Consider the following 23730-nt stretch of genomic DNA (forward strand, 5'->3'; position numbering starts at 1 on the left):
AATACTGGGTTAATGTAGTTCTTGCCACAATTAACTCTTTCCCACTAACTTCTGCACAAAACCAAGTATCATTTATTACTATTGATGAGCTAGAAGAAAACCCTCAATGATACTGCATTGAATTCATACTAGGGAATTCCAATTCTCTCATGTCTACTTCTAAATAACTTAAAATTGCAATACAAGCATTATACTCTTCTTATAGCACATGACTTCACCTGTAGACTTCAAGGAAATGCTCTGATATCCATCTATATCAGCACCATGGTGACAAGTGTGAGCTAAGCAAGACCCAGACTGATGCTATACAAACCATCATAAAGCAAATGCTTTAAATCAATTTTAAAACAAACAAACAAATCAAACCAAACAAACAAACCCCACAAACTAAAAAGCTTACTTACCACAGAATTTCTAAGCTTCTCAGGTAAAGGATCTTTTACTTCAGACAGAGGATCCTCAGGGTTTTTGTCTTCAGAATTAGGAAAAAATTTTGATTGCACTAAAGAGCTTAAAGAAAAACAAACAAAAAAAAAACACTTAAAAGCATGCATTGTTCTATGTGGTTTTAGAAGAACAATGGAGTCAGAAGTTCTATTACAAGCTGATCACAAAAATTAATTCTAGCATATTAATGCTTTCACATAGCTGAGTAAATTTACAGACCCCTCAACTTTATAAAAGAATTAGTTCTCTCTTGCACAGAATGACTGCCATTACAGAACAGCAGCCAGATGTTCAAACACCAGTTTCAGTAGAAGCAACAGCACTAACTGTACCAAAATTGAATTTTAGGTGAAGTTCTTAGCAGTCATGAAACAAAATTTGAATTCATAAATAACCAAACAGAAGTGTGCAAAATTTAGAACTGGTCTATTTGTCAATGCCAGTCAGAAAACCATGAATTCTTTGGTTTACTTCAAACTCCAACAGCAACAAAACCAAAAAAATCTACACTACCCTGATTAATCATTGATTAATCATTCAGTTAGCCATTCTGACCAAATTACTAAATTCTCAGTAGGCCTTGATGACACTAAAATGCAAAAACCTTATAGTTAAGCTTTTAGGAGATCACGTGCAGCATCACTAGCCACTACTAATTGTCCCTCAACCCCTCAATGTGATTTTTCTTACGATGCAGTGTGTAGTACAGAAGTATTAATGCATTTTATGGACAGGAAGATCACTACAGAACAAGCCCTAGATCTTCAAAGGAAATTACATACTGCAACCTGTTACAGTGCTTAACTGTGCCACATCTGGCTAAACAGGTGAAACCACAGGTCAAACATAAGCATCCAGAATTTAGTACTTGGAAAGAACAAAAGAACAAGTATCTAGGGACAAGGACCACGTACCAACTGCGTAAAGCCAACTGAACTAAAAGGAACAAGAGGGCAAGGTTTACTGCTCAACCCAAAGATAAGAATTTTCCTCTTGCATGAACGAATCATTAATCTCCTTGTTCACATGAGAGTTCTCTCACTATCTAACCCAGGCTACTCTTTATCAAATTCTTCCAACATTACGGCTACAATCAAGTCCAAGTTGAAGCTCTGCCTAACCCAACCAGGTATGTGGCTGAACTTCTATTGGTTATTCTGGGGGAGGTGTTTTCTCCAATTGGAACTATTTTGATTTAGGTGCGTAATTATTAACTGAATCAGAAATACTGGCAGCATCAGATCAATACTCCAACTCAGGAATAGCAACATGAATACCTGCTTCCTGATGCTAGATGGGAATGCTAATCACCAAAACAAATCCTTATTGTTCTGCATCTGAGATGAAACTATTTGAACAAGTACTTTGAGCACACATTCAGTACAAGAATGCATAAACAAATTAAGTGAGAGAAACTGTTCAGAAAATCCCCCTGTGGACTTCAGCTTCAACCAGTGCCTTGAGCATGTCTTTAAATACAGGAAAGATACATGTTGTTCAGCACAAACCCACCAGCAGACAGATGGCACCTGACTGACATTTTGGAGAACATCAGCAGGCAGTTAAATCAGATTTTGGCATGTAAGTGACTTATTAGAAGCCACAAAGAAAGGTTGTTGTCACAGGAGGAACTAGGTGCAAAATGTGAGAATTTCTCTCTAACTACTGAACCAAGAACATACTATTTTTTATTCATGCGGGTGACTACAAGTTCAAACAGTACCAATAACTAATATTATTAGCAGTTTTTCCTTGCAGCTTGCTTGTTCCTTGGGAAAGGGATACAAATTATCACTTACAAAAGTACAGAAGGGTCACTACTTTGTCTGCTGAGATGATACGATATTGCCACTAACAAACCACAAAATATGGAGAAAAGAACTGGAATATGTTGCCCATCCCAGGAATCCTGGAGACAGAAATAAAATGTTAATAAAAAGTAGATAAGTATACACCGCTTATCTGACATACAAGAATTCTGTATATCATAGTAAAGAGTATGGAAAATTTAACTACAATTCCACCAAAATAAACCAGGACTTTTTGTACAAAAATATTGCTCAATATTTACCTATAGTGTCTAACTACATATCGGGAACTCTAACACAGTGTAGGTCCCTCAAGCCTACAGCATCTTAATCATTAAACAGTCGTCATTTTTCATACTAAGAATTTCATGCATTCCTTGAGACCACAGTTCTTAAGAGTTGCATTTAGTCAATTCTCAATTTTGAAAGTTACAAACATTTTGACTCAGAATTTATTTTTTCTGAATTTGCTGAATGCAGATTAAACATTGGCTTTATTTTTGTTTTCATGATCTGTATTGGATCTGCAAAATGAGACAGTGATTCTTTGCTAAAGCTTGTTTATCTTTACCAGATGTGTTTACAAAAGGCTAATGAGACAAGTGTACAGATTCACAGAAAGCTAATGATGTTCTGTAGGTGATAGCATCATGGGAGTATTTCCTCCAGGACCTTTCTACTCTCTGTGACAGAGGGGAAAAAAGCCAGTCAACTCTGAGTTGGATGGCACACATACTACAATTAATTGTAAAATAAACATATTTGATTACTGGCACGCCTGAAATGAACAAACAGAACCAACACCACACTACACATTGTTTTCTAACAGAATGACATTTCAAGGTGGAGGTGGTGGGTGTCCCCTCTGCTACCTTTCAGATAGGCACACATCTTGACTTTGACACTACAGACTATTTCCTGGTTACTTTTCAAGTCAACATTAATTTGAAAAGACTATTTCCCTTTCGCAGCACCAGAAAAAAATACTAACATAAGCCATTTTGAGAGTTAACAAACCAATACATCAGCGCGCTTGTAGCAAGCGTGGGTAGAGCCCTTCTCAAATCTTTGTTCGCAAAGCCTAGCCATGAAAATTAAACCAATACATGAAAACTCTGATAGAAACAACCCATCTTTTTTTTTTTTTCCCCAAGAACCAATGTGGAATGGAACTTAAGGTAAATATCATGTGTTTTCAACCAGGAAATAGCCTGTTACTGTAGGCACAAATCACACATCTTTTAAAAACAAAAAAATCTGATTTGTTCCTGCACTGCATCTCCTCTATTGACGCCACAGCTGAGCAAGTATGGAACCCTGGCAAATCAGACTTATATTTCTAATTCAGTTTCTGCATACTTAAGTTATCTAATACAGAAGGAAGCAGAGAACAAAACCCAAAACATTAATATATACTGTGCATAAAATTTTCCTCACCTTCAGGGCACCATAGCACAGTCCATACAACAATGCTACTGCCACAATACTACAGATAAAACTGTAAAGTGCTGCAAGCAGGCTTGTGGTAGCTGAATATCACAGAAAAAGAAAACAAAAACATTGTTATGTACTTAAGTCAGAATACAAAATACTTCAGTTTGTTTAAGAAAATATCTGCCCCCCTAGCTGCAACATCCCTCTGATGAAAAAAAAAAAATCAACAATCCAACCTTGAGCAACTACTTGTATTTTCTCCTACAAATGATTTTTATAAAGAGCATTTTATGTGGCTTTTTTTTACATCCTCATTTATTTAGCAACATTACCATGGTAATAAAATAGTTAACTAGTGCACCAGAAACCAGCTGAGCAAGAACGTGTACTTTTTGACATAATTACTAGGACAGTAATTCTATTTGTCAATAATCAATCAGAAGACCTTGAAACTTTTTAAAAATACAGTCAAGTATTCTGTGTTTAGAGGACAGGAATACAAAAAGTGTAATCAGTAAGTTTTTTAAGTAGCATACTAATCTTGGCTGTTCCAAGCCTCTTGCTTTTGCCACTGAGAGATCACAACACTCACCATTGCCACCAAAGACATGAATGTCCAGCTGTTCACAAAGATACATCACAAATGTATTCACCTGAGGCAGGAGACCAATGAAGAATACTATAGGGAAACATAGTGTAAACACTACAAAAAAAAATAGTTGAAAAAGTGGTGAATATTAAAAATACATCATGATAAGGTACTCTTCAGTTTAAGTTCCAGGGTAACACACACCAATAAACTCAACATCACCAAAGTATTTCTACTATAATATCTAAGGGAAATATATGTTATGTAAAGTTCTACTTCAGTGACTGAAAACTGACTGAATACACAGGTTATATAGACCAACAGTCAGAAGATTTCTTGTATTTTTGTTTTAATTGCTTTAGAAATGGACAGGGGCCCATTCAGGTTTTTCATTTTTATTTAACAAAGATCAGTCAAGAGTGTTTACAGACTAGATTTGTAAATTTTCACTCATTTTAAGTGAGGCTTATCTACCTTAATTGCCTTACAGGAGCAAGCTAACATCAGCCACACTGATGTAAGAGAGGCCAAGCATTCCACCTCTGGGTTTTCTGCTACTAATAACATTTGACAATTTTACTCATTTTCTCACACCACTTCTGAAATTTCTGATCCTAAATGACTTTTATTTTGTATGAATCATGAAAACCTCTGCAAATTATAGGACTTCAGAATGCAAAGATAAACGAATGCCAGTTAATATTGATACAGAAAAGGGTATAAACAGTATGTCCCAACCTGCACATACTATTTACTTTCCATTTTAAGGACTAAAAAACGCAGGAATAACAATCTTCTACACAAGTTCAGATATAATCCACATGCAGTAGCATTTCAGAAGTTCTACGTTCTGAGGGACATGAGGATCAAATAATGAAAATAGCCTTGGCAGATCAAGTCTGGCAGTTTAGGGAGGACTTTGTATAATCCTATTGACTGGGAGCTTCAGTGATCAAAAGAAGAAACTGATTTTGAAGTATCCTGTAAAGCATCACAGTCTTAAATTTAAGTTTCTAATTTTATATCTGCAGAATGGTTGGACACTGAAGGCATTAGAAATATCTACAGTGATAGATAGGTGAGACAGATACTGAGAATCTGATTTTTTTCCCTAATCAGTGGTAAAGTTAAACAATGTAATTTAAAAACATGTAGGTTCCAGGCTTGGGAAAAACACTGAATTCGGCTTTTTTTTTTATTGATACAAACTAGGAAATAGAGGACTACAGACCAGTTTCTCAGGACCTGAAGAAAATATTTTTTCAGAATTCAAGCCAAACTTTCATCTCAAATCATTACTCAAGGAAGCTTACACAGGAGATAAATACATTTCATCACTGACAGGTTAAAAAGTACAACTTTTTACAGTCCTAAAGGCCTGTAAATCTAACTATCTTGTGCCCATGGAAAACGAAGTTACTAGACAGACTGGGAATACACAATTTTTGAAGAGTACTCCAGCAAAAAGCCACCATTTATGAGGCTTCTACAGTCCATAATATATTTGTTCTCTAATGGGGACCACCTGGGTGAAAACAGAAAACAATTATTATAAATGTGGAGTACATGTAGAGCAACTGATTAAGTCCAATACCTGGGACCCAAAATATAGAATTTATGCTAGTCCTCACTTGTCTGTTGGCAAGGATACAGCAATTATGTGATTTACACACAGAGTTTGCCGTTCCCTGCACCTGTGTTGTTCTAGTAGCTCTGCCTGGGAATGGGAAAAAAGGCAGCTGAGATTTTTACTTTATGCTAACAACGTTATGTTTGCTAGCAGCCAGCTTGCTTTGAGATACACACAAAGCTTTTCGAACCAGTACTTCAGCAACATTAAGAGTTTCTCCAAAGGCAAGGGCATACACACGTGTGGGGGATGTACAGTGTCGGTTTTTATTTTGGTTTGGTTTTGTTTTTTGAGGAGGGGGGGTTTGAGAGGGTGAGGTGTGAGGTTTTGTTTGGTTGGTGTTTTTTAAAAAGAGTGAACTGTTCAGGCAATCTGATTTTTTATGGGGAGAACTGCTAAGAAATATAAACCACATAAGCTGCTGCAAGATAGCCCAGTAGAAGAGTAAAACATAAGGATCAAAACCCACTCAGAACTCTTGAACCAGAAGTTTCAAAAGCAAGTCCCAAGATGGACATGGCCTGGTAAAGATGCCACTACATCTTTTAAAACTGATAAAGACTCTTAAGTACTTTTAAAATGTAGCTCACTTTCCTAACATGACACACCATTTACACATACATTTATATATCATCTTATGGGGATAGGGGTATACATTATGGCAATGACTCCAGGTAGTAGGAAAGGGAAGAAAATACTTTCAAAATTGACAGAGCATAATCAAGAGAAATGAGGGTAGTTTTACATCTTGAATGAGTCAAACGTATCTTCTGTCTTAACTTCTTTTTCCATCAAAGACACAGTATGAAATATGTCAGTAGTCAGTACATTAGTAGAGCCAAAGAATCTGTTCACTTTGAAAGTGTTTGGACAATACTCTGTTCATACCTATGTGGCTGAGATATTTTCCCTCTGGACATTTAAATTTACAAATAGACTTATTATCAGAAAGTTGAAGGGGAAAACAGTATTGAGGCATGAAATTCAAGATGTTCCTTAAAATTAAGTAATAAAAACTAATACCCAAAATGCATAAGTCTATAATTCTTATTAATCAATTAAAATTTTAAAAAACCCACTCAAAGTTTTCATTTTTCTTGGACAGAAAACTTTCAGTATGCAGTCATAACACTTAGCTGCTGGAGTCTTTCATGTACAGATAGCTAGACACAACTGAAGAGCAACAGAATTCAATATAGGTGAATTCTTACAGATTTTCTTACCCCTCCCAAAGTAGTGATCGACAAAAGATCACCCAAATAATTTTTCTCCATCAAAGTAATGCCCAAAGTTCCGTGAGAAGATGACCTTCAAATGTTTATGTCCACTCTTTCTATGGGCTCTGCCTGAGATTACATAGCTGTTATTATTCTCATAATTTTGTAAGTACACAGGGGAAAGGGCTGTTGTTTTAGGGGTTTTTATATTGTTTGGTTTTTGCATTTTTTTGGGGGGGAGGAGAGGGGTATTAAATGCCAGCAGTATTGTGAATGCACTGTGCTGCTCAGAACATAATGAAAGTACCTCATACTGCCCAAAATTGTATTTCTGATAGGCCTTTTCTGAGAAGAGTCACATTAAATAAGATTTCATCTGTTTAGAAGTTTGGTTTTTAATTTTGTCTGTACTGTTCTCCCAAATTGCTAGATACAAATAACCTCATTTACAAGATCTCCTATTTACTTGCCACAAGCTACTCCAGAATGAATGAAAGAGTCCAAATCAAAATGTTTCTTTAATTACTGAGCATCTAGGTCCAGACACAGGGTAACAGATCCAGATTCAAGTTAAGAAGAAAGTTTAGGGATGAGGGCTAAGATACTACATAATGAAAAATATCTGTGACACCACATTAGAGGACATCTCTGCCATTTGCTAGAGCAAATCTATAGAAAGGGGAAATGTTCCCATAAAGTTCTACTGTTGTGAAGTGCGTAATTCAAATCCATGAAAAAGTCACTCACCTATAACTAAGTCCCTGGCTGACAGCAGCAGTAATGGGTTGGTGAAAGCCATTCCATACAACCTGAATCTTGTTGTAGATATGTTTCTGCTGCCATAATCCAACAGCCAAATAAGACCACAACATAAACAGAAATATACAGGCCTACTATAGGCTATGATACGATTGTGACCCTGTTTAAAAAAAAAAAAAAAAACAAAACACAAATCCACCAACATTTGTTTATTATTAAAAAGTAATTTTTCCTCTTCTCCTATAGAGAGCTTCAGAAACAAAATTAATCACTGTTCATTAACTAATGTACTGTCACCTCAGCATAACCTAAAGTTTTCTTCATAAAATCCTTAAAATCCTTACAGTGATACTAGTCTGTCTTTTTTGTGGCTTTGATACAAGAAAGACACAACACTAAGATTAAGTTAGACTAAGCTATAATTAGTCTCCACTGTATTTTATGCTATGTTGCTTGCAGGACTAAATGCTAGAGAAGCTCTGACTAGGCTGTGTAAGCAAGAGAGAATAAATCCATTTTAAAGAAAAAGCGATTATAGTTTATTACTCATACTGCTCCTGCTGGGGGGTGGGGAGGGAATCTCTATTTGTGTGTTTATTAAAACACACAACTTCTTATGTAAAATAGTATGAATTCCTTGCTGCAAAGGAATAATGTTTTTACATATCATAAGACACACAAGGAATATTTTGTCTTGGGAATCTAGCAGACGCACAACAGAATATAAACATATTGTGCAACACTAGCACATGAACATTTCCATGCCCAAACATTAATGCTTACTAGAGCATGGCATACTCAGCTTATTAGCACGAAAAAATAAGGCAGTGTGCACGCTAGGACAGCTGAATGATCTACAAGACTAGAACAGAACATCAAAGCTGTGTCAGTTCTTGCCAGGAGAGCAAATTACAACATGAAGAACACTTCTCAGTATAATTGCTTGAATAGTAAAGATTCATCAAAAACCTATCATGGCATGGTTCCAGAGCAAAAGCTAGGCTCAAAACAGGGAGGACATGATTTTCTAAATACAAACAGTATGGCAGGGGGAAAACCCAGTATCAGTTGCCTTCTCACACACTAAGGCAGTTATAAGCCTTTCATGCCTTAGGAGAAGGCACATAAAAGAAATGCCAAAAGATCAAACCAAAATGATCAGTTCTCCGTAGGAGTTCTGCATCTGAAAGGTGAGTACAGTAGCACGTGCCCATAACTTACATGTCGAGGGGAAGAAGAATCTGGCTGAACACTCTGAAATCAAAATGGAAAGAGGAAAGTTATCCAATCTACAGATAAATGTGTTTACCTCCATACACACACTTCCTTGACTGAAGTTCTTTTAACAATATCTACAATTAATTTTACAATTCTCAAGCCACACTATGGCCTTTGAATAGCAAAACCACAAAATCTATTCAAAAAGTACATGTTTATAGCCAAAGTTCTAAAAGACAAAAATCCCCAAATCCCACATTTTCAGGACTTTTACTGTTTTTTCAACAGTTATGAACTTAAATTCTAAATCTAATTTCCACCCCAATAGTCTAATCATAAAAAATAAACAATCACTCTTAGATTACAAATATACCATCAACAAAAGTTTAAAAAAATCAATAATCCGATTAAAAATAGGCTTAGATATAACTGCTTCATATGAATGCAGCTTGTAGGCTGCTTTTAACCAGTGAGCATGTGTTCCTTTTTGGGAAAACAGAAAGCGCATGAGAACAATAAATAACGAGTTGTTTAACAAACATACGCAGAACCATTCTAGTGAAATGACCTTGTATTACCATTTATCAAACTTTCCACCAAGCCAAAGTTTACTCATTTCTTTATAAATGATAAACATGCATTTTTCCCTTAAAGCTCTGACTAACCTGCAACACCCAACCAAAGTTATATCTATTGTTTATAGAAAGCAAAGACAGAAATTAAAATACCTTCAACAGCGAGTACTGACAACTGGCTATTACCAGGCAGAACTGGAAGACCCAAATATCCTTGAAAAAGCCCTCTATAAGAAGTACAGAGCCCAGAAATGCAACTAGAATAGCTAGGATGACAGCTAATACATTTTCAAGGATCTCACGATTCCTGGATTTGGGGGAGAAAAAAAAAAAAAAAAGAAAAAAAAAAGAATTAAAAGCTAACTATGTCTAGGAAAAGCTGCAAGGGAACAGTTAGGGTCAGAAATTAACAAGAGTTATGCTGCGGGTAGCCAAGTAGTTAAGAATAGATTTGAACTTCCACAGACTATGCTAGCACATTGTCCTTCAGCAAAGCTAGGAGCTACCAGGCTTTCAATGACAGCTGAAAGCAATTACTATCTTACAGAACTCAATTTTAAACAGTAGAAGATAACTTCAGCAGAGAATTTCAGAACTAATTCAAATATTTAACCAGAAGCAGGGTCTGTAACACAAATCTATATTCAAGGCCCATCCAGGATGATTACAAGCCTGTAAAAAACACAAGCATGACAGTTTATCTGTATATAATCTGTCATTAATGATTTTGTAATGAAGAAACTAAAAATACTCTCACTTGGGTAAGATATGCCGAGTGGAATACAGATAATTCCATAGGATATTGGTAGTGCTTAGTAAACAGAATTAGCAGTATTCCTCTCTGGACAGAATCACTACTCTACTGTTTATTTCAAGGAAGTTCATTACCAAAATAGAAATACTCCACATATTCCAAAAGCAGGTAACTGAAGGGTCACCTTAATTTTATTCCACTAGATAAATGCAGCAGAGACAACAAGTTACAGTATTAGATGACTTTGGAAAAATGTTTCTCTCTATTTGCTGAAACACTAAGTGCATGCCAGGTTCTAGATCCTTTCAATTAGCTTTTGAATTTTTCTAGCTTTAAAGATTAACAACAAATGTCTCTTTTTGACCCTCAGGCAAAGTGAGGGTTGGTTTCCTTTTTCATTTTTTATATTGTTTAAGAAAAAAAGAGAGTAGCTTTCACTATTTCAGAAAAAATATATTTTGTATTTTTCTTTGATCTTTAAGAGTGCAGTAAATATATACAATTCTCTAAGGATAGGTTTATCTGTATTACAGTTTAGTCACCATTTTTCAATCTTTGCTCTCTGAGGTCCAGTAATATACAAGGGTCTCACCTATCAAATAAAGCCAGAAGAGTTAATCTATCAAAATTGATGCTAATCCAAAGCTTAGGCAGGATCCAAAAGCGATAGTACTGTTTGACTTTTTGAGCTGCTTCCTCTTGAGGTTGCATATGGTCCTGAAGGTCAGGGCTCAGGTCAATATCTTGCTGCTCCAGTAGATCTGTATCCATTGTTAGCAGCCTGTTCAACCTGATCTGAGGAAGAGAAAGCTAAAAGAAAGTCAGTATTAACAAAAGCTCATTTTTATTGTATCACTGTATTCTACTGAAAACTGCTTTGAAGAAAATTGCTGGAATTCTTTAACTTCACTTTTGAAAAGTTACATGTTAAGCACTGTCAGTTCACAGGCTTCTACTTACTTTTCCTGTCCTTATAACAGCACATAAATAGCACTAGCAGCAATGATAGTTTGCATACAACACAATCATTTGCCATTTTACCACATGCCTTATTTCAAACAAACAGGTCTTCCAAGCACATTATTCCAGTTACTCTGAAAACTTCAAATTTGAAGACAAGTAAACTGATACATGAGCAGAAATAAGATACCCTACAAGAATATTCCAATTTTTAATTTAAATAAATTACAACACTTATATACAAATTCTTACAGCCCTCTAATCTGCATGCAAATCCATGCTTAATGGTTCTTTTTGCATGACAAAGCATCATATGCGAGCACCAGGGTCAAATTCAAACTCACTGAATCCAGAATACACTCAGAAATGAGCTTAAAAAAGCTCTACCCTGAGCAGTCAGGTACTACTTATGACTGACTAAATCTCTCTCTTATTTTGTAGTTTGTCACTCTAGAGTATTCCTGAAAAATCACAGCAATACTAACCACCATAAAGGACATTTAAGGAGAGTACTCAATGTTAGAAAGGTACTACAGTATGTATGTGTTATCCAATCCACTTTACGTCTGATGAACAGGCCAAGAAACATCTTAATACACTGCCCTTTATTCTTAAACAATATCATAGTTAAAATGTCATTTAATGAAAAAACTTTACAATTGTTTAAGGCAAAGAGTGAAATTTCAATACTCACCTCACCATGAAGTGTTTAAACTACAGGTTTTAGGGTTTGAAGGGGTCTTTGCCTACAATTATCTTTAACATTCAATTTCTCTTTTTATAAAATTTTTTTCATCATTCCTTAAATCATCAGTGTATTCTAACTATGCTCAGCCAGCTTTTCCTTTCTAGAAAAATACTAATGAAAACAACAAGCAGGAACACTCCCTTTCTAATGGCATTTCAAAAATACAAAACACACTATTTAAGATAAGCTATGACAGAAAATAGGTCCTTTTCTTGACAACTTCTAAAAACCTAGTTTCTTAAAAGGTAGAATCACCATAACCATATCACCATGGCACTAATAAAAAATTTCAGTATAATTTCCATTTAGGCACATGGGCTAAGCTTTCACAGTCATGAGTTGGCCTTAAACAGAATCATTCCCTCCACTGGGACTACACATGCAAACCAAAAGCACAGAAGAGGTAATGCAGCCTCTTTTCTAAAGGTTACATTCAAGGGGGGTGGTGGAAAGTAAAGGAAGTTTCTCTAGCAGACACCAGGTTAGAAGAACACATTCTTGATCAAAAGTACAGTCAGGCAAATGGAGGTCTCTTGCTCCTCTGACAACTCCTGAAGCTGTATTTCATTTTCCTTCTTTATTAGATCATTAAGTACTTTGATATACTTTCCTTTGTTTTGCTAACTTAAGAATCAGACACCATTTGCACTTTTTTCATGACACAGCAATATACGACTTCATAGTACAGATATGTCTGGACTTGACAACAACATAGAAGTTTTAAGATCACAAACTACTTGCAATATGAAACATGGTAAGCTTCTGTCTTGTTTTCCCAGTCACTCCTTGCATATCAATTTAAATTTTGTACAGCAGATTCCAATGATGGATTTATAAATTCCTTTCAGGGAAATTACTGAAGTTTCTCTTTGTCAGAACACAATATTTATTCTTTCTGCTGCTTGATAATCTTAGTAATAGGTAGAAGGAAAACCTGTCTGAATTGTACACATACCTCTGGAAACCTTTAAAAGGTATCTTAGAATATCCAATTTCCTGCAATTTTTCTTAATCCCTATGCAGAAAGGTTAATTTGTATGTATGTATGAAGACACTGCAACAATAAATACTTAATCTTCGCTTAAATTCAGACAAAATTCCTTCTTTGGAGCAAAGAACTACCATACAGAATGATTAATCAGTGCTATCAAACTGGAAAGTCTTCTATTTTTTCACATGCTTTAAAAATATATAAGAAAAACTTACTAGATCATGTGGATAAAAGCGAACTGAGGTAGAACTCGATACGTGAGAGTCCGTGTCACTATAAGAACAGGGAAAATACTTTAGATTATATACTACATTTTACTTCAACAGGTCACTCTAATTTTCTAGTGTCCCAAATTAATTTTACATCCTTGTGAACTTTATCTAAATATCCTTAAGTTTTTCCTTCCATTACTTATTATTAATACAAGTATCTGCTTAGTCTCATGTACTGTGGTACCTTCTGTAGCTCTACTAAACCAGGAGACTCTAATCTTACCCCTACTAAAATTTTCCCAACACCCAGTCCCTACGTTGGACTACAATAATAGTAATTATTCCACTTGAACAAACAAAGATGTTTTATAATCTGGTAGCTACTGATTTGTAAACACTCATCACATCTCTAAAGAAGCACAAAGGCATCTATCTATGTGTTCACATGGAGAGTTTCTGTTTACTTTACATTGTTTTTATCAAGGTCCCAAAACTGCCAAAAATGGTACATACTTATCACAAGTGTACTGACTACTTAATCTTATATTGCTTTTCAAGAAAATTTACACAAACTCAAACCTCTGGTAAGAAGAGCAAAATTACTTTGCAGTTTCCATTCATTAGAAATGAGGAGAAATTTCTCTTACTGTATGAGAGTCCATATCCAACCACTGCTTTTTTCCCCCAATTTTGGATAGCTTTTGGATGTTTGTTTATTTTCCATGTAAATGACATGGTTGTAAGAGTTGTATCAAATTTATGCAACTTTCCTTCAGTTCCTTGCCTTAGGATAAAAACATTCTTTGTTATCAATTTTACTTCACTGAAACTCAAGTATTTCTAAACCTGAGATCTGATTATCTGATGTTTCTTTCATTAGGACATACAACTTCATAACAGCAGCCATCAGCAAAGCCATTGCATTTGGAACATGCAAGCAGTAGAGGCAGGCACTGGCAGCTCTGTGCAAGGAATACAGAACTTTCTGTCAAAGTTCAATTCTACAAAAAGCACTTGGATACTCTCACTAGAAAGATCTGAAGATGGGAGGTTTTATACTCATTACTCCATAATTCCAAGAGCTATTCCACCTACTCATTGTGGGAATTATAGTATTTGACATGATGCAATAGCGTCACAGCAGTGCTACAGTGAAGTGGATTGGGGGCAGGTGGGGAACCACAGAATGTTTTGGGTTGTTTTTCTTTCTTCTGCCTCCTATCCCTTCAGACAAAAAAAGGGCATCTTTCCAACAGCAGATGAACTTTCCAGTATGTAGCTGGCTATTTCAACTGCAAGTCAGATTTTAACCTCAGGCATGTTAACACTTCCATGTATTGTTTCATGCCATCTATGAACTTGAGAACAAATTTATCAGTTTACAGTTGCTTCACATTTGGAAGTTCAATAGCCATTATGGTCAACAGCCACCTACTTGCCCAAAAGGCAGGTTAAATCCTTTAACAAAACTTTCTATAAGCCAATCAAAAATGTGTTTTTCATGTTCTCAGTTTGGAAATGTACTGCTTAAGCTAATAGTAGTCTTCATTTTCTGCAATTTATTTAAGTGGAGAAGATGATTTATACAGTTAATGGCACCTTCTAGTAAAAATCACTAAGGTTGCAAAAGCGTACAGATAATATTTTGTATTGATTTTTTAGCAGTCCACACTAAATAACCTTCTAAAATCAAAATCAAATATTTCGTTGCAGTAACACAAGAACCATCACTCTTGACTGGCCTTCACACACACCAGATGTTGGATGCTCTTCTTGTAGCTGGCTCAAAGTTCACAAGTGACATGTCGCAGCCCCCTGTCTCGTAGAGCGTAGAACTGAACTTACCTATTAAAGAAAAGGTCAAAAGCAGGTCAAAATTTCCTCATGTTCCGTCCCATTGGCAGCAGTTCATATTCATTAACTTACTACTGAGACAAATTTAGACATCTAAATTTACAGCGTCAAAATACAAAATGTGATTACACATAAATGTATCACTAGGGCAGACAAGACATGAGCTACTCTTAACATATATACTGTAACTGCATTACTGAATTACAGAGTTTGTATTTACAAGGTGTCATCATTAACACAACAGAAGTTGTGTTAAGCCAATGTAAGTCTTTCTTTCCCCTTAAGAGAATAACCACATGAACAACTTGTGATGACGAGCTTCTTCAGTTCTTCCCCACCCCCAGTAAATAATCTGTAAATCACTAGTTATCAGCATTTAAGAACAATGACATTTAGATACAACAGAGATAATCTGAATAAAATTCTTTCAAGAAGCCCAGGTCTATTTCAAAAGAAACAAAGACTGAAAGAAGTGGTCAGAGAGGCTTCATAAGTTATATACCTCTAGAAAATAAAAAAGGAATGTGAGGCAGAGATTTATTCTACAAGCCAGAAGCAAATGCTGCAGTGTAAGAACAGAAGACTGCAAACTAACTTCTCAGATAAACCATTTGGACTTACTTCCAAAAGACATATTTTTTAAAAGTAACCAAAGACTGTAACTCAGATGATACATTACCTTATTCATAATATGATGTTTTTACAGTGCCCTTCTCCCACAATAGTCTGATCAGAGAGATAAATAATTTCCCCTGAAGGCCAGGTTCAGTGTATTTCAGCTCTGAATACACAGAGCTGATTTTGATACTGTGAGTTCATATGAAATGTTCTGCCAACTCTTCCCTCTCTTCTAGCTTGAAATCCTTCTTAAGCCACGATGCAAAGCATGAAATATTCTAAGATCAGCTTATGCAAAAGACAAATTCCCACTCTGGAGCATCTGGAGATGCTGTATACACCTAAACTGTATACACCTCTAAGCTGTGTGTCTTGCGGCTCTTCCTTCTGCTGATGGAGGATAACAAGCAGTCCCTAGAGGAACACCCAACAAGATCAGAGTTTCCAGTCTTTACCCTCTCTGTGCTAACATAAGCTGCTTCTGATGCAGTGGGTTTTGATTACTATTTTTTTTAACACACTCTGATTCTGCTCCTGCTTCTCTTTTCAGACCACAGACAATTAAGTTTGATATAGAAGTGTCTGAATCTTAGCAGGTTAAAAACCTCCAACTGGATTATTAAAACCAGTGAAACTAAGAAAAAATACTGATATATTGAATCTTCATAAAGCTTTCTAAGCTTTCTACCCTCACTGGGAGCACCTCAGAAAAAACAATAGCCATGCTCAGACCAACCATTCTGATAAGACAGTTTGCTACGTAGTTCACGAGTCACGTACAGCGTGTGTCAGAGTTCAGTAACACAACAGCTCTCTCTCAATACCCAATTACTTCTGCTATAGGCATAAGTACAAAGTTCACTTTTTAGTTTTTTTTTTCTCAATAGCTAAAATTTTAATCAAGTACTTTAAGTAGTTATCTTTTGGTTTTTTATGCATAGTGTAGAAAACAGTTGATATTGAAGCTTAAAATTTAAACTAGTGCAAGATATGTCATCTTCCCACAACTAATAAAAACCCTTGGTTACATCGGTTTATTTCTTAACTGCATCAGTTTAAAAAAATTTCAACAGGAAACATGGAAATACTGGATAATACACTTCAGGTTCTACTCAGGATACTAACATGCATAAAAATATGCAAAATCTCCTGAGCAATCAGCCCTTAAATGAAACAAAGAAGCTTAGGTAATTTCTTCATGTTTTTACATTACTGAATAGAGATCCTGGACATTAAATTTTCTAATTTTTATGTTGAAGAAATTTTGCTAACGGAACTTAAAATATACTACTTGGACATATAACTTCCCATTCTCTTGGGTTGAGATAACACATTAGACATATTTATTTAATAAGAAGTTCACAGAACTGTTACACTCATCACTATGTACAGTTCCCTCTCAAGCAACTCATTTTTGAATCTGTCAAAATGTACTGCATTTACGCTGTTGCTCTAAGTACTGCATTGCTGGGGTGCGGTACGACAGACCTGATTAACAGAGAGGTATCAAACAAATAAAACACTTAATTCCAATTATTTATATACAAACTACAAAACAGACTCAAGTAATGCCATACTTGCAATTCACCCACCTAGCTTCCCATTGAAAGTCAGCCCTCTGGCAAGCCCAGTACAACTTCTCATTGAAACGATTTGTCTGCCTGTTTTTTTCTTCTGGTTTTTGTTTTGTTGGGGTTTTTTGGTTGTTTCTTGTTTGTTTGTTTTGTCTTTTGTTTGGTTGGTTTTTTATAAAAGGGCTTTTCAGAAAAGCCTCAACTCATGTGAGGCAGAAAACTTCACAGGACTGTTCATCACTGTTGAGGACACAAACTATAAAGTGTGACGGACACAATATGTCTAAGCTCCAAAGTCCTACCATGAATACTTTTTAAGCCTTATGAGACAGGAATAGCTTTCTCACAATACACTCTAATGAAGAATTTCAGGACCCGTAAGATTCAATACATATGGATATACCTAGCATTTTTAGTTACCCTAGTGGCTTTCTCTTTCTCCCATTCCTCGGTCTCCCACAGCATTCTCTGAAATATTTTTAATAGCATCACACTGAATAAGCTTAAGAAAATATTTTCCTTATCTAAAATTTGTAGTTTTATCAAGTTGTGAACAAATAGGAGACTCCATGTTAGTTTCACAAATCAAGAAATACTGTCAACAGTGTGTTTGCCCACTCAGCAGAAATGTTTGTATCTTCTACACGCACACACACACACAAAAGGGAGAGCTGTATGTTCTCTGCAAATCCAAGTCACTCAAAACTATTCTATTTGGACCAGGCTACAAAATAACACAACCAAGTCACTGATACTCAAGCACACAAATCCAAAATGCATCTTGGCTCTGACATGAAAAGATGAATGTACTTCTTTTGAAAAAAAGTTTCCACGTTCCAAAAGACAAAAATATCTCATCATCACATACAGAGACAATCATGTAACAGTTCACACGGTGCAAACTGGTGTTCCCACAGTTAAGGGCATCAGTGAAAGCAACAGGCTGATGAGCTTACACAGATGAAACCTGAAAGATTTAACTGGTTCAGGATCCAACCAAAATGGTGCTCTGATGGTTTCCTCCGCTAAGTTATTTTCAGTTTATTTCCCGGCTTTACAACTAATAAATATTACTTTGTTTCACATCTCTCACACTAGTTCAGAATGTTACAGACACTTATTGCCATATTAGATCAAGATACAGTCATCTACTTGTTCAGTCAGTCTTTTTTAAATCTTAGTCAGCAAAACCAAAGCCATCAGCATTTGAATACTTGTTAGAGTGCTAAGAGCTTTATTACCAAAAATCAAAATTTTACCTTTATCTATGATACGAAAACTTATGTGTTTTCAGTTAGAACACTTCAAAGCCATTAATTTTTAGGTCCTATATGATGTTTCTCAAAAGAATAACTTACCTATGATGCTGAATTCCACAGACTACAACAGGGATATTTTCCATAAGAATAATGGGAAATTATTACTTCTTTTCTACCCGTACCTTTGAAAATGCTTCCACATCCATCCCAAGTAAATGACATATATTCCATTATAAAAAGAGTACCGAGGAACTACTTCTAAATTTTTTTTTAATCAAGTAAGTAATCTCTATATACATTTTTCTTTAGAGAAAACTTTTAATATTCAAGACCATCCAACTGCCTTCACAAATAAGAATACTTCAATAAATATGAAAGACTATCATTTTCATATAAATATTACAACCAGAAGTCCAGCATAAAGGCTGGGTATCTGTTCTAAACTCAGTACTTTGATTCCTACCAACTTCACAAATTCTAATTTGAATTTAACCAACCTTCACTGCAAGGACCGAAAAATCCCACTCATCATCTCCATATCTCAAGAATCAAATATTAGTGAGAACAAAAAGCATTAGTACTGTCACACCGTGCTCTGAAAACTGTCATTCACTTAAGTCACGGTATGCATTTTGTTGCTTTCTAGATTCATATTATATTATAATTACATTAATCCTGCCTATAATCACAGTATTTGGTTTGCCAACTTTACTTTCTGTCCAGCATTCCTCCTATGATTTACTTCATGTTTACTGCTCCATATCAAACTCCTTTTCCATCCTTTCAAGTTCCTTACCTCTTAACCCTCAAGAAAAAAACAAAATAATTGATAAAAATCTTCCTCCTTTGAACCTGGAAGACTGAAGATAATGCCTCAAAGCATCTTTCCTTCCTCTCAGGACAATGCCCAGTTAAAGACAACTGTACACTCACCAGACCAGGTCTAGGATGGGTATAATACTGCAAGGTTAGTCCTTCATAAAATAAGCCACCAGAATTCAAGTTCACAGACAAGAAACTTTAAGGTAAACAAGACAAAACATGTAAGTCTTGTTAAGAGCTGCAGCTTGACATCAACACATAAATGGAAAAAATGAAGAAGCAGATAATCCATTAGTAAAGAAAAACAGGAGCTCTAAATGTGAAGGCTTTTAAAGTAAATTAACACATGCCCTGCTTGCCTTTCCAAGAGAACACGAATTAAGACAAGGAACTCATGTATGCACTGTACAGAGATATATAACCCCATCTGCTACATTTGTCACCCATATTTCTAATTGCTATAAACCAGGTTTTGTTTCCATGTATTTCCTCAGTGTCTATTTTCAGTATTTTTTCTGCCCTCAGCAGTCACACTGATTTCCACAGTGACAAAGAACTGGTCATATCTCCTGCATTGTTTTAATTTTTATTCTGATGCTGTTCAAGGGAAAAACAAACTACAACCTTTCCCCACCCCCAAACCATACACAACCTAAAGTGAAGTAAAGTCACGGGGTCATCTTGCACTGTGAGGTAGCTCGGGATAACCGAGCAAAGCCTTAGTCATAAGGGAAACAGAAGTGGTGTTACCTCATCCCTGAATGACGGTTAAGAACAAACCATGTACCAGTTAAAAACCTTTCCTTTCTTGTCAGGTCTGATAAAGGAATCACACACACGAAAGCTTGCACCATTCTGCCAACTATTTTACCAAAAGACGGTACCTGTCCCACAAAGCCTGCTATACAAACTAGAAAATTTGATTTTCCTTAAATAATAAAAACAGATCCTGCCTAGAATAGTTGCTTTCCCTCAAAAGTTCCTAAGCAGATGCTCAGAGTTTCAAAAGAGAGAAAAAAAGTCCCTATTATACATCAGATTTTTACCTAGCAGATCCTGGAAGTCTTGTGCATCCCAAAGACAATTGTGATGCCCCATGTAAGTGTAAGCACAGTACAGGCAAAGTTTCAGAAGAATCGTGCCATATAAATTTCTGAAGCCTTCAATACACACCAAGTGCGATGAATATGCCTTTTGAGAGAGCCTGAATACCAGGCTGAGTTTCTTAAGTGGTCCACTTGGATTTCTGCTATAATATAGGAATTTAAGTTCTTAAATAACTTAGAATTATCTAGATTGTGTATTAAATCTCAAATTCTATAAAACTTGACTATTATTTCGGGTAAGATGAGCTAAATCCTTCAAATAATGGTGGTTTCAAAAATATATTTCAGTGTTAACCTTGGACAGATATAACCAGTATCCCTGAATTACAGAGTTACATTACAATATGTTTTCAAACAAGAACTAAGAGTCCTAATCAAATAAAGAAATCTGTACTTTCATGTGATAAGCTTTCATACTTCAGAGACACATACAAGCATTGATAGAAGTCTGAATTTTTTTAATCTAGTACTAGTAAAGCAAGAGAATCTAAAATGATCTAACTAGATTGTGTTTATTTAGTACATCTGTAGGTAAGTTTTATAAAACATCTCAAAAGGTCAGGGTTGTTTTCAGTTTTGTTTGCATTCAATTTTTCCTTACATTGAAGTTAAATGATGCAGAAGAATGAAGACTTACTCAAACTCACATTTTAAATGGTCGCCACACACTGGAAACTCCTGAAGTTTCCACACCGATAGGGTAAGATGGCAATTCACTTATCTTTTAGTAATGGATTGCAGTAAGGTCTGAAACAAGTGTTTTGTCAGTGTTCTGAGCAAACCTGTACTTTTAGGTTATTACAGCTGACAGCTGCTCGAAATTCTGTCAGTATTAACTGTCAGTTCTAAAGATGCCCATTTTAATAATTTGAGGAAGAGTTACATATTAATGCTGAAGTCATAAGTAATTCAGGCCATGTACAGATAGATGCAGACCTCCCTGCCAAGAATTTTTCCACATCTGCCCCCTGCATTACTGTGTGGCAAGAGATAAGTCACTTATTAGGACCGTCCTAACTTCCTTCTCCCTAGCAATCTTATTAGCTGTATGGAAGTTAATGGTTAAGAACACCACATAAAATGGACCACAAAGAACTAAACGGCACTATAAAGCTCTGTAAAACGATGACATTTGATATAAGAAAGAGTCCAGATTTCCTTTCAATATAAAGGTCCTAAATTAAGGTGTACATGAAAAGCAAAGCATTTATTTACATGGGTATTTCTTTTCTAAACAGCAGCTATGCAACACGCATCTAAAAAAACTAAGATCAAGAATTCCTAGGGACCATAATAAGTACTTTTTTCAGGAACCAGAAGATCCCCAAAGTCTCAATCTCTGCTCAACTGCCTGCAACATTGCAAGAAAAGTTATTTATTATACGTTTTACATTGTTCAAGTCAAGAAAGCTCTCACACCATCATTACTTGTATCTATGCATCCTTAAAGATTTCCCATCGTGCATTTTTTGGGGAAAGTGCCTGGAAAGGCAACTGACAAAGGCAAGTAATTGATGAACAATATCACCTTCCTAGAAATACACCCACAAGATTCAGAAACAAAGCTCAGGTTAACTGATTTCCACCACGTTATTACCAACAAATCTGCCGCATTAAAACTTCCATGTCACCAAGGTTACATAAGGCCTGCATACCAAGTTCATCGTGCAAACTGCTACCGCCTACAGCAGATGCAGTGGCATGTGATGCTTCTAAGTGGACACTCCCATTTCTCACCAGCAAGGAGGCGCTAGCGCCGGGCACAGCTGCCTGGGAAGGGGGGCGGGACTGCACTCTGACCTGGGAGGACTGCTGGCCTTGCTGACCATCTTGAAGGCTACGAGAAAACACGCATTGGGGACACATTACCAGGAAGAAATGAAAAATAGCCAGAACTGAAGCAAAACAAGATTTTTCGGTTTAAAGAGGAAAACCTTGAAAGAGCATAGCATTAGGCAGCCAATTATTAGGGTTAAAGTAACCCATATGTCCTGAATATTTGGACACTAGTTACAATCTAGAGATACTGTTCCTATCAACTTCTTAGAAGTAGTATTGCTTTCTAACATCTCCCCAAGTCACTCACAAGTATATTCCTATACGTCTTAAATTGTGGGTGCAAAAGCAAATTACTGGTGGTTAATCTACAAATAGGTCTCACCTGAGGTATCACCTACACATAGCAGTGACTATTCCAGTCTACTCACAATAGCTGCGGTCCTTTTTGCTTACTGAGGTATGACTTGATCAGCTGTTTAACTTGCTGTCTGGGGTTTTTATTAGTCACAGTGACATCACCTTCTGCACTCTAACTAGAAAACGCCTTTAAGCACTGTTAGCAGCCATGCACTACCACAGATTTTGTATGATAATTCAAGTTATATGTTTGGATCCAGAATTCTTTTGAACATATTAAGACTACCAAGTTATTAATTAGCAGTTTTAAGTCTATTTTGAAGTTATTTAGATGGTACAGGAAAAGCTTTATTACTCACCAAAATGCAGGTTTTAAAAGTTAACTTGGACTTCAGAGAAATGTGCACCTTTATAATCATAAGCAGACAATGCTTGAAAATGTTAATTCTCCTCTTCACAGCCTTCTCATTGCAAAACTATTTTATCAAGCTATTTAACAGGGTCAGGTTTTTTAATTGCTTGTTTAATATTAAATATTTAATACTAGACATGGCAAAATGTCAGAGTACATGACATTTACAGTTGATATCCCATCTTTGCAACAGTAGTGTCTTCTTTATCCTTCATGTTGTAAGCTTAAAAAATTACATACTGCAGTCATTAGCTGTGAAATTATTTTAGACAGGAAAAAGGCTTCAAAGACTGTGGAAAATATCTTAAACGCACTCTTTTGAAAAACAATCTGTATCACCTGTTGCTTTTAGCACTTCACTGTTTAGAGTGTGATACTACAGCTGGTAAATGAGGGAACTAAAAAAACTAGATCTTAGTAAGAGTTGAGGGGCTGTATCTGATGTACTTGCTTTTAACAATATTTTCTAGAACATCTACTTTTCAGTTCTTTTATTAGAGCATCACTGGAAGATAAAATATAACAAGAGACGTCAAGAAAAGCTCATGCAAAATAATGCAGACATGCAGACAGCTCGTAAGGAGAAGAACTGCAACTCATTATTTAT

At 35.8% G+C, this 23730-nt stretch overlaps 1 protein-coding gene across 8 annotated transcripts in view; it reads right to left on the reverse strand.

Moving 5' to 3' along the window:
- PCNX1 (pecanex 1) overlaps positions 1 to 23730 on the reverse strand; it is an 87353-nt gene that overhangs the window by 27146 nt on the left and 36477 nt on the right. For 3 of the 8 annotated variants that reach the window (XM_027879670.1, XM_027879662.1, XM_027879668.1), the window contains exons 8-18: positions 22231 to 22412; positions 15097 to 15187; positions 13346 to 13403; positions 11024 to 11241; positions 9831 to 9984; positions 9106 to 9138; positions 7873 to 8044; positions 4282 to 4392; positions 3693 to 3784; positions 2247 to 2356; positions 405 to 510 (exon numbers count right to left, since the gene is read on the reverse strand). In XM_027879670.1, the coding sequence (XP_027735471.1) occupies positions 405 to 510; positions 2247 to 2356; positions 3693 to 3784; positions 4282 to 4392; positions 7873 to 8044; positions 9106 to 9138; positions 9831 to 9984; positions 11024 to 11241; positions 13346 to 13403; positions 15097 to 15187; positions 22231 to 22412 (1327 nt within the window). The remainder of the gene's footprint in view (positions 1 to 404; positions 511 to 2246; positions 2357 to 3692; positions 3785 to 4281; positions 4393 to 7872; positions 8045 to 9105; positions 9139 to 9830; positions 9985 to 11023; positions 11242 to 13345; positions 13404 to 15096; positions 15188 to 22230; positions 22413 to 23730) is intronic. The other 5 variants (XM_027879663.1, XM_027879667.1, XM_027879666.1 and 2 more) reach the window with 5 other exon arrangements.

The sequence above is a fragment of the Empidonax traillii genome, unplaced genomic scaffold (genome assembly GCF_003031625.1).
Source record: "Empidonax traillii isolate 1590-97213 ecotype Southwest subspecies unplaced genomic scaffold, ASM303162v1 scaffold56:size2478089, whole genome shotgun sequence".
NCBI lineage: Eukaryota > Metazoa > Chordata > Aves > Passeriformes > Tyrannidae > Empidonax > Empidonax traillii.